This window comes from Callionymus lyra, chromosome 12, assembly GCF_982586985.1.
Source record: "Callionymus lyra chromosome 12, fCalLyr1.hap1.1, whole genome shotgun sequence".
NCBI classification, from domain to species: domain Eukaryota; kingdom Metazoa; phylum Chordata; class Actinopteri; order Syngnathiformes; family Callionymidae; genus Callionymus; species Callionymus lyra.
In genome coordinates, this window is record NC_141829.1 from 18,411,052 (window position 1) to 18,425,063 (window position 14,012).

Here is a 14,012-nt window from a genome sequence, read left to right on the forward strand (position 1 = left end):
TGGAGAAGGGCCTTTTTAAACAAGAGAAAATTGTGTTTATATGTATATCTATTTGTAAAAAATATGCTTGTGCAATAGAGCAGGAGATGGAAGTCGACATGACTGCATCATTATATAATATTATGTCTTGGGTTTTGAAGAAATGTTGATTTATTTGTTGTTGTTTTTTTAAATTCACCATAAGTCAAAAGATGTTTTCTTTAATTCCATTGCACACAGCTACATAGATCCACTTCAGCAACTTTTTGAATAGTGTCTTCTACATTGTTGAGGAAATCATTTCATCATATTAAGCCTAAAATTCAAAAGACACAAAGTTTTATTAAGTTGTCAGAGTAAATTTGTTCTCTTGGCAGCACGTTACCGAAAACCTGTCCGCATTTCTACACTGTTTACATTACAATCACCCTCTGACTCTCCACCAGTCCTCTGCACTTTAAAAAGCTCAAATTCTGCCTCCCAACGAAAAAGATCAGGCCTGTGGGAGGATGTAGTGTTGCCACGGGTAAAAAAGAAAAAAAAAGGCGATGCTCCACTCCTGTCAGAGTGCGTTACGCAACAGACCATTACCACGGACAGCAAAGCGAGTGTTCCAGGTTGATGTTTGCGAGCCCCTGCTCTGTTTGCAGCGTAGGAGTATGAAGATTATGCCTTGTTATGATTGTGTTCAGCAATATCTGAAGCCTCATCGGTTCCACAGCGACGCTCTGAATGTTTTATAAGGGATTTTTATTCAGACCGAAGATGTGAGATAAGGACGTTGATTCTTAAGAATGAAGCAGCGTGTTGTGTATTGATGGTAATAAAATTCTATTGTTGTTATTTTCCTGCAGACTTACATTGGCAGCGTGGTCATCTCCATGAATCCATACAGATCTCTTCCCATCTTCACGCCAGACAAGGTGGAGGAGTATCGAAACAGGAACTTCTATGAGCTCAGTCCACACATGTAAGTTCACTTAATTCCGAGGGTAGGAATTCTACAGTTTGGATTATTTTTTTATGTTTTTTTTTTTTCAAGACCACAGCAATGCTCCTGTAGGGTCTGCTTTAATAATCAGTTTACCAGGCTCTCCATCGTAACTGCTAAACCAATCTCTGAATTGTTTTAATCAAATCGACCCTAGAACCAGTTATATCCATCCTCGAAATTGACGTCTCAGATTGCCAACTTTTCCCAGTTTAAATGACCCAGTGACCGAAATAGAAAGTGGCCATGACAAGGGTTCCCTTTGAATGGACAGATTTGTACCCGACTCCACTTGCCATCTGTCTGTTGGCAGCATGAAGGATGAGTCTCGGCGAGGTTGCCAAGCTAAAACAAAGCTGTCGATTAGTTTGTGCTGCCCCTCCGCTTGGGCTTGAATCCCCACAGAAGGAATCAGTGACGGTTCTGAAGTGTCTCTTTTCTTTTGTCCAGGAACAGGAGTCATTTCTGGTTAAATGTATGACTTAGAAGTGTCACGATGTTTTACATAAACTGGATAAAATATTTTATATTTTCTAATGAAGCTCTGTAATAAAATCAACACATATTAATAATTTAAAGTATTTTCATATATGAATGTAGGTTTTTTTCATCTTAACACCTTGTTATCTTAGGGTCAAGGTGACCCAGAGGAAAGAAAACAAATGTTTTTGCTCTATCCCTGTTGTTTCCTCTGGGTCAAGGTGATATTTGGGATAAGGGGATGTTTGTTAAAAAAAAAAAACATAATTTAAAATCTGAAAAGACAGGTAATTTGGGTCAACTCTGATCTTCTTGGCTGACTATAAAGTTGTTGTTTTTTTCAAGTTCAAGTAAATGACATGCTGGCCTAATCACTACAATATGAAGCAATTTAAAAAGTTTAATAGTTAATAGTTGCAAGATACTTTCCATCTGATACCAAAATTAAATGAAACAATAGATACTGTCTTTATAATAGTTTGTTCATATATTGAATCACTAGCCAAGACTGAGTCAAGTATTCAAATCTTTGATTCTGTGACTCTCTTTTAATGACTCTAATACGAAATGCAAGGCAGCAATTTTTCAAGCCGTTTTATTTGTATACTTTAATATATTTGGATGCTAAACTAGTATATGCTTTCAGTCACTTTGTTAAATCCAAGCCAATTGTCTCATGCGAAGAATGACTAAATGACAAGGTTCGGTCATCCATTATGACCCCCAAACCTTAGACTTTAAGAAGATTAAACTATTTTAATAGGCTTGAGCCTTAGACCCCTGATGCCGGTCCACAATTGTTTCGAAACATCTATATTTTGCTCATTAAACTGTCGTTTGAACCATCTGGACTGAGGTTTTGTAGATTGCCTTTTATCAGAGCTCTTTTTTATGTTCAGTATTTAGTTTAACGAAGAAGGTAATCCCAATCTGACACAGACGCCTTTAAATGTACAACTTTGAAATATATATATACTCGTCAAAAGGCGCTGCAAGAGAACGGCAGCCTCTCTAGTAGCTCCACAGTTTTTAAAGTTAATCTATACATCTAAAATATGTATTTACATCGACTATTTAAACTTAACTATGAATGCTTCCAGAATATAAATTATTATATATTATATTCTATTATATATTAGTATACTGTAAGCACTACTGAAAAAACTTTGGGTTTCTCTTCTGTAAAGTCATATTTCCAATTTAAAAAAAAAACAATATTTGTATTTCCCATGTTTGTCTCACTGTTTAGTTACATAAGCCTTTGCTGACTGACAGGTTTGAAAGTCGGGCTTAAATTTGGGAAGCGGCAGGAGTTCTCAAATAACCTCCAACTTCCTGCCGTTGACTCTCATTAGACGGTCACGCAATATAAAAGCAGCAGCTTCAAATGGGTTTCGATAAAACGTTTGACTGGAGGGTGGGCTGCCCCTCACAATGCCGGAGGAAGGTCTGTAAAGCAGCCCTTTGAATTTCTTTTCTCACCGACTTGTAATGTGAAACGTTTAACACCATTCAGGTGCAGAAGAAAACAAGTTTCAGCTTATGATGATTGTCCCTTTTTATTTGGTTTAGTAGTATGAAGCGATCACCTTTCAACATCCTTTTTTCTTGCTCTCCTATTAATAGAATGATAGAAAAGATGAATAAGTTTTGAATCATGTTTTAAAGCGGTTGACCGCCACGTTAAGCTTTAACCTTTTATGTGGCCTTCATCTAACCAACCTATAAATGAACTGTAAATGTACTTTGTTGTACCATGTTCTGTGTACTGTGAAGTAACCGTCCAAACCAACCACCTATTTTCCAAGCAGTCCTGTATATCATCAATCATTTTCATTCCATGGCTACTGTACCAAACTTCTCTGCCCACATGAAGGACCTATTAATTAAACGACACTCCCTATGGTGCAAACTTTCCTCCCCTCCGCTCTTGGGCAAGGCTTTTTTTTTTTCAGATGAACTAATTAATGGCCTTTTTTTCTCAGCACGCCGGCATTACAGATGGCCCTGAAGTCACCCATTTATTCCTCTTCCAGCCAAGCCAGATTTGAGTGTCTGTTTTTTTTGGGGGGGACGGTCTCTCCGGGGGTAGGATCATATTTCCCTGTTGTTTAATGAGGTATTGAGACCCCTAATGCTCACAGCAGTCAATACTCGGTGCCACAGGAGCTTTTTGGCTGCAGAAGGTGTACCACGGCTGGCTAATGGAGCGAAGAGGCCCCAGTGTAAGACATATGTCGGGGATTTCAGCTGCGGCATGAGGCCTCTTGACAGCATGACTGTGAAATTTTTGCTTTGTCACAGTGTTTGGCTTCTCGGTGCCTCTTCCGTTTACACCCGGTTTTAAAAATGGTTAGAAGAATGTTGGTATTTACTGACGTTCACTTGTTGTTTTTAAAGGCACAACGTTGGGTACATTTTGAAGAAATATTCAGTCCATTTGAGATTAATTTCGATATTTTTATCAGTGGTTCATGGTTCCATCAATTTAGAAAAGTTTCCTTGTTGACTTGTATAGGTAGTTTTTATAATGAAGTATGCAATCAAACTACTAATTGTGTGAATGCTGGGAAGCAGTCACACAGTTGAGATCCTGTTTGCTTCTAACCTACGCTTTAGACCTCCTCCCACAAATTTTATCCGATTTGAATCATTCAAACTTTTATCAATTCACCTTGTTTCCGAAATGCAGGCTATGTTCTAGTTCTCTTTTATCTCTTTCACTCTTTCTTCTATTCTTCTTTTTCTACCCCATTCATTTCAATGGGGAAAATCTTCAACTCCTTCCACTTTGACCTACTACTTATACTTTAACTACTACTTCCACCACTACTTCTACTACTATTACTTCTACATTACTACTAATTCTACTATTACTTTTACTTTTCTTCTACTTTTACTACTAATTTCACTTCTTCTACTTTAACTACTAATTCCACTAATACTTCCACTACTACTTCTTCTACTAATTCTACTACTTTTAATGTTCTACGACTTTTACTACTAATTCCACTACTACTTCCACAGCACAGCAGGATCGGCATTCACACTGCGTTTTCTTCTGGAAATGCACTTTCTAGTTTAAATCCAGTTTTAACTGGTTTTTGGTGACAAAATGTGTAATCTTCGAGATTGGGCTCAAAGTAATTCTTTAATCACAGAAATTGTTTTATTTATAAGGTAATGTCAAATTAGATCCTTGGCAATGGTATGTACTGTTTTAGTGCTTTTCTAGTTGTATTTATTTGCTATATTTCAGTCATTTTGATTTTAAATTTAGACATCAGGTTATTTATCCACAGCGTGAAACTGTGGGTTTATTGTTAAAGAAAGTGGCAAATCTTCTAATCCTCATCTACTTGAAAAGGTGACACGCAGTAAAGTGTTGTTTTTGTATTATGCGCTTCTGGAGTTCCAAGTAGGCGTTGATAAATTGCCGGCCAGATCGTGTACGTAGGTAGAGTGAAGTGGGCACTTGGACACAGGTGGGCAGAACAAGAGCACTCAGGTTTGTGTTGGCGGGCTGGTGGGCTCATTGAACCTGAGGACCAATGACAGGCATGTGTGAGCTACTTTTACCACCCACATGGAGACAGTTAGGAAGGTAAATACTGGTTTCGTGTTTCCTTTTAACATGAGATGATTTGAATCATTGAGTTGTGGTTGAAAATAATGTTTAACAGAATGATTAACAAGACATTTTTGAGACCATCGACGGCGACATCTCACACACTCTTATGAAAGATCTTCAAAAGATACGACAAGTACAAGAATTGTTGTTTATTGTAATTATACACTATTTGTAAATGACAAGATGTAGTGCTGCTTGGTGGAAGTACACCTCGAAGAGTAATACTACCATGGAGTAATACTGCAGCTTTGTAGTTCAACGAGATTTTAACAGATTTCTAAGTAAGTAAGTAATTTGTATTTATATAGCGCTTTTCCAGACCAGGGTCACAAAGCGCTTAAACAATCAAAACAATACTCAAATAAAATATATAATTTAAAGGTCAAGATGATACTGAAAAGGGTCGTGTACCACATGTAATCGGTAAAAGGTCAGTAAGTGGACTTGTATGGCACACTGTCACTATTGAGAAAAGGATTCCGAGTGCACCTTATAGTCCAAAAAATAGTCCATTAAATGATGTGATCCATCTGTTATGTTTGATATAATTTGGTACCAATTTGAAGTGGATCTACAAGAATAAATCATGTTCTGATTACTACTGGAAGGGCTTTGCTATAATGGGAGCATGAGCTGTTTGAATGGAGACAGAACTCTCTAGTGGTTATATAGCGCTAATGTGTGTAACAAGTTATACGACAGTTACAAGCCTAGACTAAGCCACAGTTGAGCACAACACTGGATAAACGTCGGCTCGTATTTTTTCTTTTTTTCTAAAATAAGGTTTTATTTTTATAGATTTTACTTTGAAACTGATGTAAAATCTTGACTCTTTCATTTAGAACATTGGCGCCTCCGCATCCGATTCCACTTGGATCCCCCAGATTTGAGCAGCATAGGTGGAAAATACATCATCATTTATGTGTCTTGTTTAGGCGATTTAAAGTGGAGCAGAATGTGCATTTTCCCTTTGGCGTGTGCTTCAACCTCATTTTATAGTGTTGTTAAACTAATTAATGTAAAGTTTATGGTTTGTTGCCTATAATTGGTGCTAAATTAGAGTTTGTGTTTTTTGACTTGGGCTGATGTAATGCTCATTTGTTTTTATTTAGTGCTAAAGTTTGAGCGGCGCAGAGGACAGCTCATCACATATAGAAACAGATGGAAGTCTTATTGTCGTCGACTGCTGCTGTCATTCATTTTGTGCATGTGTCATGTGACCATTTACATGGAGTCAGCTGATTGAAGAATTTGGATTTTTTCAGAGGAACAAAATTGGCGAAATATCATTCTGAATGGGACATTTAAAGTCTATTATAGTGTGTTTACTTTTCTATATTTAACTTCTTGTGCTCTAAACCGATTACTGTAAAGGCAATGATTTAATATTGTAATCTCTGAGGGATATGTTATCAACATATATTCATGTTGTTAATGTTTTTATGCTCCTGATTTACCATTTAATTCATTTTTTTAGTCTCCAAAGTTGGTGGTTCATGGGCCTTAAGTTTGAAACTATTTAAAAATGGCTTTTTTCCTCAATATTTCGTATCTTTTCCTAAACGCATGAAACCATACATTAAAACTGCAAGATTAACCTTTTTTATTTGTTTTTTATGTCAGTGTTCATCTTAATGCCGTAGGATTTTTTTTTTTTTTTTACAATTGTTGCTCTGAATGAAATGTAGGGGTTTCAAATTCAATCAAACAAGGGCCAAAATAAAAAAAAATCTAAGTCATGGTCTGAAAAAGGTTTACCTACTTTATTGTCTTACAGGAAGTATCATTGCAATATTTGATTTTTAATTTGTGTTCAGTAAACACTGAATTACCGTCCATTTAACTTTAGTTTTACTCTTACTGGAAGTCCTGGTATATTTGTTATATCTGTATTGTTTTATCTAAAACACAAGCATTTTTATAGGTCACAATATTAACAAGAACATGAATATATGTTGATGTTCTATAAGCCAACAATGTAGTATAAAGGTTGGTGTTTTGCGTATAACTTTTTTTCTTCACTGAACTCCTCAAGTAATTTTTGTAATAGACCAACATTAACCACCAACAGACGTCCTTTGTTCTCTTTTTATCTGTGAATTAGTCCATCTCGTGGTTGGGAGTTCACTGAATGGTCAGTAGTCAAGACCGTTGCCTAAAGGGGCCGATTGGGTCACATGAGGTCCGATCTTCTTTGAGGATACTCCAAGTAAATTTGTGCTAAATCGGGCGAAACGGTTTATTTCTATGCAGGCGTGTTTTCTAGAAGAAAGCACTGCAGATTTGAAGATTACACAACGACATTAGAAAGGCATGTTGAATGCAGATGGTAATGGAACATGTGATTATAATCTTGAAAGTGACTTGAATTAATATAAAGCAGATGTACTTTTTTTATTTGTTTTTATCTTCACATCCTGATTCTTCTTTTCTCCTGTGTTTTTGGCTGACCCTCTGCGACCTAAAACGGCAGATGACCCACTTTATTCCTAACAGGAGCCGACAGTCAAAATAAGCATTTGGCCAAGGGTTTTCCATCATCTTGTCTTGTGGTCAGGTTTGGTTTACAGGCAGGAAATCCTTGGACGGGATTCCTTTTGAACTTTAAACACCCGGTAAATTGTCCCGAAAAACTGGGGGTAGCAACTTTTGGAATATGCTGAAAGATGCACTTCTTTGAGTACATCATAAAAAACACCTCTGCAAGCATATTTCATGTGACCAATGAATAAATACTACCCAGAGCTTCCCTGGAACATTTAAACTGAGATGCCGTAAACTAAATTAAAGACCCCCTTAACTATGACAGCATCATTTCTCATACATACATGTAAGTAAATTAGAGATTAGTCCCAGAAGTTTTCCATTCACTGTTATTAAAGCATCAAAAGCCTTTTTTTTTAATCTTAATCACAGGTTTGTAGAAACGTAACCCTGGTCTGTTCCATTTATACTCGTCCTCATCACCTGTTTTATGGTCGCTGTTGTCTTAACTAGTACACAGATGGCCCACATCTGTTCAGGACCGGTGTTTAGCGTGAGTTCCCACTCCCTGACCACCCACAGCGGCAGGTTAGTCGAGGCCCAACTTCAACCTGATCGTCAAGAAAAAGAAGAAAAAATGGCTTCCTTTGCTGTTGTTTTTTTGTAGCCACGCGGATATCCTGAGGCTTCCTAGCATAGCTGGGACCACACTGAGATCACAGGCAACTGTACTGGAGTCAGCCGTTTATAAAGCAATACCAGGCAGCTTAATTTAACTTCAAGGCTTGTATTTCTCCTGACCTAAAATGGGGGAAAATACATTTTGGAGCTTTTGTGAAGCCTTGAAAAAAAGATTGTTTTGGTGATGTCACTATTGTGAGTCCTGAGATGAACCCTAGATGACTCGATGTATTCTTTTAAATGGCCACACTTTGGCCAAAGGATTTAAATAAACCTGGAGGGGACATTTTATATACTCATTCGTAAGTAGCATTCTAGTCTCAGAACGATGATTGTAAGTCGTAAATCTCACTTTATTCTGAGTAATTTATTTGTTATATTATATTTATACCCGTCTGCTGTCCAAATTGTGAATAATATTTAATTTAATTGTATTAATTGATTATTTATCAAGTTCATTGTAACCTCTCTTTTTTAAATTGTATAATTAAATGTGGTTCCTTTTATGATGTAATGTCTCCACAAATACACTGTCAACAGATTTTTTTTTTTTTTTGTATTTGCCCACTTCATTATACATGTCACTTGTTCTATTTAGTTTTATCTTATTAATCCCACTTTATTTAATTCATAATTATTTCATTTACTCAAAAGAGGTCCTTTGTTCTTTCTACAACATTGGTAATACAGTTTACAGTATATGTTCAATCTCAAAATCATCCATTTTAATCTCAGAATTGGCACTTTAAAGTTATAATTCAGAAATCTCACTTAAATTATGACTTCTTTATTTATCATCTTTCATGGTGGAAAAAAAACTTGTCTTAATAATAAACAACAATTCTATGAACATATCATTAACTCGTGGACTGTTTAAGCAGCGACTTATGGAGTATATCAACCGTAATATATCCACATTGAATGTACATTATTTTTGCACTTTATTTAGAGATGTGATTTTATACGTTATGTGATATTGATTTTTAGTATCGGTAAAGCTTAAGGGCTCTGAAAAGCTCTTTTTTGTTATGATTAATGATGCATTAAATTGGGTTACACTTTTTAAAATATAATTTACATTTTTTTAATTTTAAAGATATCTTCTCCTATATTTTAGTAATCTTATACTTATTAGACGTCATACTTTACCAACTGTCTTGTGACGCTGTGAAAAGAATAACTGCTACTTAAAAAATAAATATTCCCTTTAGGGTTTGACAAAGTGTTTCTGGTTTTCGTAGATGCTCATATTCCCCATTGACCCCATGAGGGCAGGGTGACTTTTGGCACGGGGCCACACGGGCCACACTTTTGCTGAGCTCTGCTCTCCACGGACATGATGCCGTCAAACCGGACGCTAAGCCGGGCCATTGTCACGTGCACCATCAGGGGAAAGCCGCCCCCCAATTTGCACATTACAGCCACATTAGCATGGAACAAATGACTAGTTAATAGTGTGGCACGTTCGCCCCGATTGCATTACACCCGTTTAACATTCAGGTCACATGCCTGCCCGACCCATCATCGCCTCCTTGGACTCATTTTGGCAGACGTTTGGTAGTAGATCGAAACTGACTGCTCTATTTTCTGCCGCTTACCTCATGTCATTGTGGCTTTTTGTTCACCACTGCCACGTGTAAGTCCAAATTATAGCCCCGTAGACAGATGTGAAGGGGAGGTTCCTGCTCAAATATATATGGTCCGCACTCTTTTCCTCGCCGCACTTTGATTTTAAAAGTCCTTTCATTAGTTCGATGTTGACGTTCACACAACCTCACATTAATGATTTGTATTATTTAAGGGAAAAGGCTTGATTCTAATGGCAACAATTATATATATTCATCTTTAATTCAACGTTTTATTTGATGGGCTCATTGGGGCTTCATGAACGTGCCCTTTTTTCCCCAGTCGAGCTCTTTTCTTATTCTAATCTTTGAGCTTAATTCATATTCATGTGTCTCACATGTGTGTCTGGAAGAGGCACGTCCCACTTTAATGCCCCCCCCCCCGTCCATCCCTGTACCAGCCCAGGCCACAAGCCCACTGTGGAGGCCGGATGATTATGTGGTGGGCTGCTCATTGTCGGGGACAAATCAGGCAGCAGAAGTGTTTTCACAAAGGCAGACATCTGCTGCGCCGCGCTGCCTTTTTTTTTTTCTTACCACAGTGACGTAATGTCCTGCGGCGTCCTGTCCATACAGAAAATGCAAAGCAGGGGCTTCAGGGGTGCATTTTTAGTCACACATGGAGGGAGTGTGTACTCACGAATCCTGATTGGAAATGGAACATGTTTTATGTGGTGTTGAGGAAATAAAATGTAAAATAAAAAAATTAAATGTATAAAATAAGTGACTCTTAAACAAAAGTGGGCTGAAGTGAAGGTTTTAATTTTGGAAATATTTTACATTGAACATGGTGGAAATGCCATATAAAATAAAATGAGATGGATAAAATTAAGTGTCTTGTTAAGTGAGCTAAAGTAAACCATAAATGTGCTAATTTAATTTAATTTACTCCGAACTCTCAATAAAAACCAAATTTACGTTTTACAAAAATTGACCTCATACAAAAAATGTATACAAGGTTTTAAAAAATACTTTTTTTCATTTGAAATTAAAAGATAATATATGTATTAATAATAGAAAAGATGGTTGTAGGTGGGAAAAAATATTAATTTTAATTAATTGTTAAAAATGTCTTTAAGGAAACCAAAATAAATGTATAAATAAACATAAATAAGCTGATTAATGTAAATGTTTAAAGAAAAATCAAGATGATATAAATAAGAAAATTTAAGTGAAATGTATTTTCTTTTTCATTATGTAACGAATCAGATGTGTGTATATTTATATTAAATTCAAGTTATCAATTATAATAACAATATAATATATATAGATAATATAGATATAATAATATCAACAATGTAATTAAACGTATGTTTTAATAGATTAATAAAAGTTATTAAAATATACAGTATATAAATATATGATAAAACACGAAAATAAATGTATAATGCTTATTAATAAATAAAAGGGTTTGTAAAGTTGCAAATCACACATTTGTCTAAGTTGTATTTAGTGCAGAAAATAAAATATGCCTCAAGAAAAACTGAATAAATGGGATTTTAACTATTTAAATTTAATAAAACAACTGAAACATAGTACAATTTTTATTATTTAATTTTTTTTGTCAAAGGTTATAAATATAGAAGGTTAAGTTATCTCAGTTTGGGACGAGATGATGTTTCCCTCTAATACCGACATTTGGCCGACAGAAGATCCAAACATTAGGAGATTCACTGGAGATCTCTTCCCCGCTAGCATCACCGGCTGGAGTCCAAACTGATGTGTGACGGAGCGGAACCTGGAGCCCTATCAGCCAGACGGAGCTTAAACTCTGTATCGTGGCCTGGAATGTGTTCATCTGGCCGTCCATCTCTGGACGACACTTTCTCATGGCTTTCTACTGGCAATCCTACTGCTTTACAAATTGGGAGTTCACTGCTAGTTCAGTGTGTGATGATATGTTCCAGAGACTTCTCTGTGATGGACGGACTCATCAGTACATTTGCTGCTCTGTTAAAATATAGTACACGGTCCATTTCAGCGATTAACTCATTTGTCTATGTCTTGTTGAATTCAGTCGCGGCACCAGTACGTTCTGCTGTAGGTGTCGATTGTGATTTTATTTTAATATAAATGGTTATTTCAAAGAAAGGCCTGATTATATTCTTTATTAAGAAACAACAAAAATACTTAATTTGTTTGCTCATTTAATACTACTTTATCACTGTTTTGTGTCTCATTTAATATTACTTTACCACTGTTTTGTGTCTCATTTAATACTACTTTACCACTGTTTTGTGTCTCATTTAATTAAGACTACTTTACCACCGTATTGTCTCATTTAAGACTATTTTACCACTGTCGTGTGTCTCATTTAAGACTACTTTACCACTGTTTTGTGTCTCATTTAAGACTACTTTACCACTGTTTTGTGTCTCATTTAATACTACTTTACCACTGTTTTGTGTCTCATTTAAGACTACTTTACCACTGTTTTGTGTCTCATTTAAGACTACTTTACCACTGTTTTGTGTCTCATTTAATACTACTTTACCACTGTTTTGTGTCTCAATTAATACTACTTTACCACTGTTTTGTGTCTCATTTAAGACTACTTTACCACTGTTTTGTGTCTCAATTAATACTACTTTACCACTGTTTTGTGTCTCATTTAATTAAGACTACTTTACCACCGTATTGTCTCATTTAAGACTATTTTACCACTGTCGTGTGTCTCATTTAAGACTACTTTACCACTGTTTTGTGTCTCATTTAAGACTACTTTACCACTGTTTTGTGTCTCATTTAAGACTACTTTACCACTGTTTTGTGTCTCATTTAATACTACTTTACCACTGTTTTGATTCTCATTTATTACTACTTTACCACTGTTTTGTGTCTGATTTAATACTACTTTACCACTGTTTTGTGTCTCATTTAAGACTACTTTACCACTGTTTTGTGTCTCATTTAAGACTACTTTACCACTGTTTTGTGTCTCATTTAAGACTACTTTACCACAGTTTTGTGTCTCATTTAATACTACTTTACCACTGTTTTGATACTCATTTATTACTACTTTACCACTGTTGTGTGTCTCATTTAAGACTACTTTACCACTGTTGTGTGTCTCATTTAAGACTACTTTACCACTGTTTTGTGTCTCATTTAATACTACTTTACCACTGTTTTGTGTCTCATTTAATACTACTTTACCACTGTTTTGTGTCTACCATAAATGGGACAACATTGTTGATTTCCTTTTTCTTGTTTAATGAAGGATAAAGATGTTACCGAGCAAAATATTTTTCTTTCCACCGTTTCCCCAATAACCAGCAGACAAGGAATGCAAATCAAATGCAACTCTTGGGAAATTATATTTGAATTCATGCCAACAGATTTGCCCCGAGCTATATTTACCTCTATGCGATTTCAACTATTTATTTTGGCTTGATGGTGAAAAAAAACCCGGCAACTTTTCAGCCACTGGAATCCAACACTACTAAAGAAACTCTGTCTTTGCCTCTCAGTTGACATTCCAGTTGCTTCAGGGATCAGGACTGACTTTGTCTTTAGATGTGCTCACCCAATACTTTAGCCATTTTTGGCAATGAGGTGTGGAATTCAGATTCTGTTGTTGTTTCCATTGGTATTCCGGACATTAGCATTTCCCGTGGTACAAAGGGAAGTTGGGATGGAGAGGCATAGTTGCCGCTGCCTCGACGCAATGGGGGCTAAAATGCCAGTGGGTATGTTTGTACAGAGTACTTGTGTACCTGAGCTGTAAAGCCTCAAAAACACATTCCAACTGAATTACAAATGGAGGAAAATGAAAAAATAACATAACGGGCATATACGACTTTTCAAAGGTGGTTTTCCTTATTGTTTTTCTGAGCCAGGTTATAACCTCAAACAAGTAGAATATTTCCTGAACACACCACACACAATCAAATCAATAGAACATTAGTCATGGTTCAAGAATTCAAAGAAATAATAATTCAAAGCTATAATATGAAGTTTTGCCACCATTGTCGGGTCAAATCATTTTTGTAGTGACTCAATTTTTATGCTGTATTTGAGTAAGTCAAGTTGCCTGGGTTGCTAGTTCTTTACGATTCTGGTAGATGAGCAGCAGCAGCAGCAGTGAGAAGCCATACAAGTGAATGAAAATGTCCATATACTACAGAAAAGCGAGTCACTA

At 36.1% G+C, this 14,012-nt stretch overlaps 1 protein-coding gene across 6 annotated transcripts in view; it reads left to right on the top strand.

The window, feature by feature from the left end:
• The window catches only part of myo1b (myosin IB), a 75,039-nt gene that overhangs the window by 13,488 nt on the left and 47,539 nt on the right, over positions 1 to 14,012 (top strand). For all 6 annotated transcript variants that reach the window (XM_087804830.1, XM_087804834.1, XM_087804831.1 and 3 more), the window contains exon 3: positions 834 to 949. In XM_087804830.1, the coding sequence (XP_087660956.1) occupies positions 834 to 949 (116 nt within the window). The remainder of the gene's footprint in view (positions 1 to 833; positions 950 to 14,012) is intronic.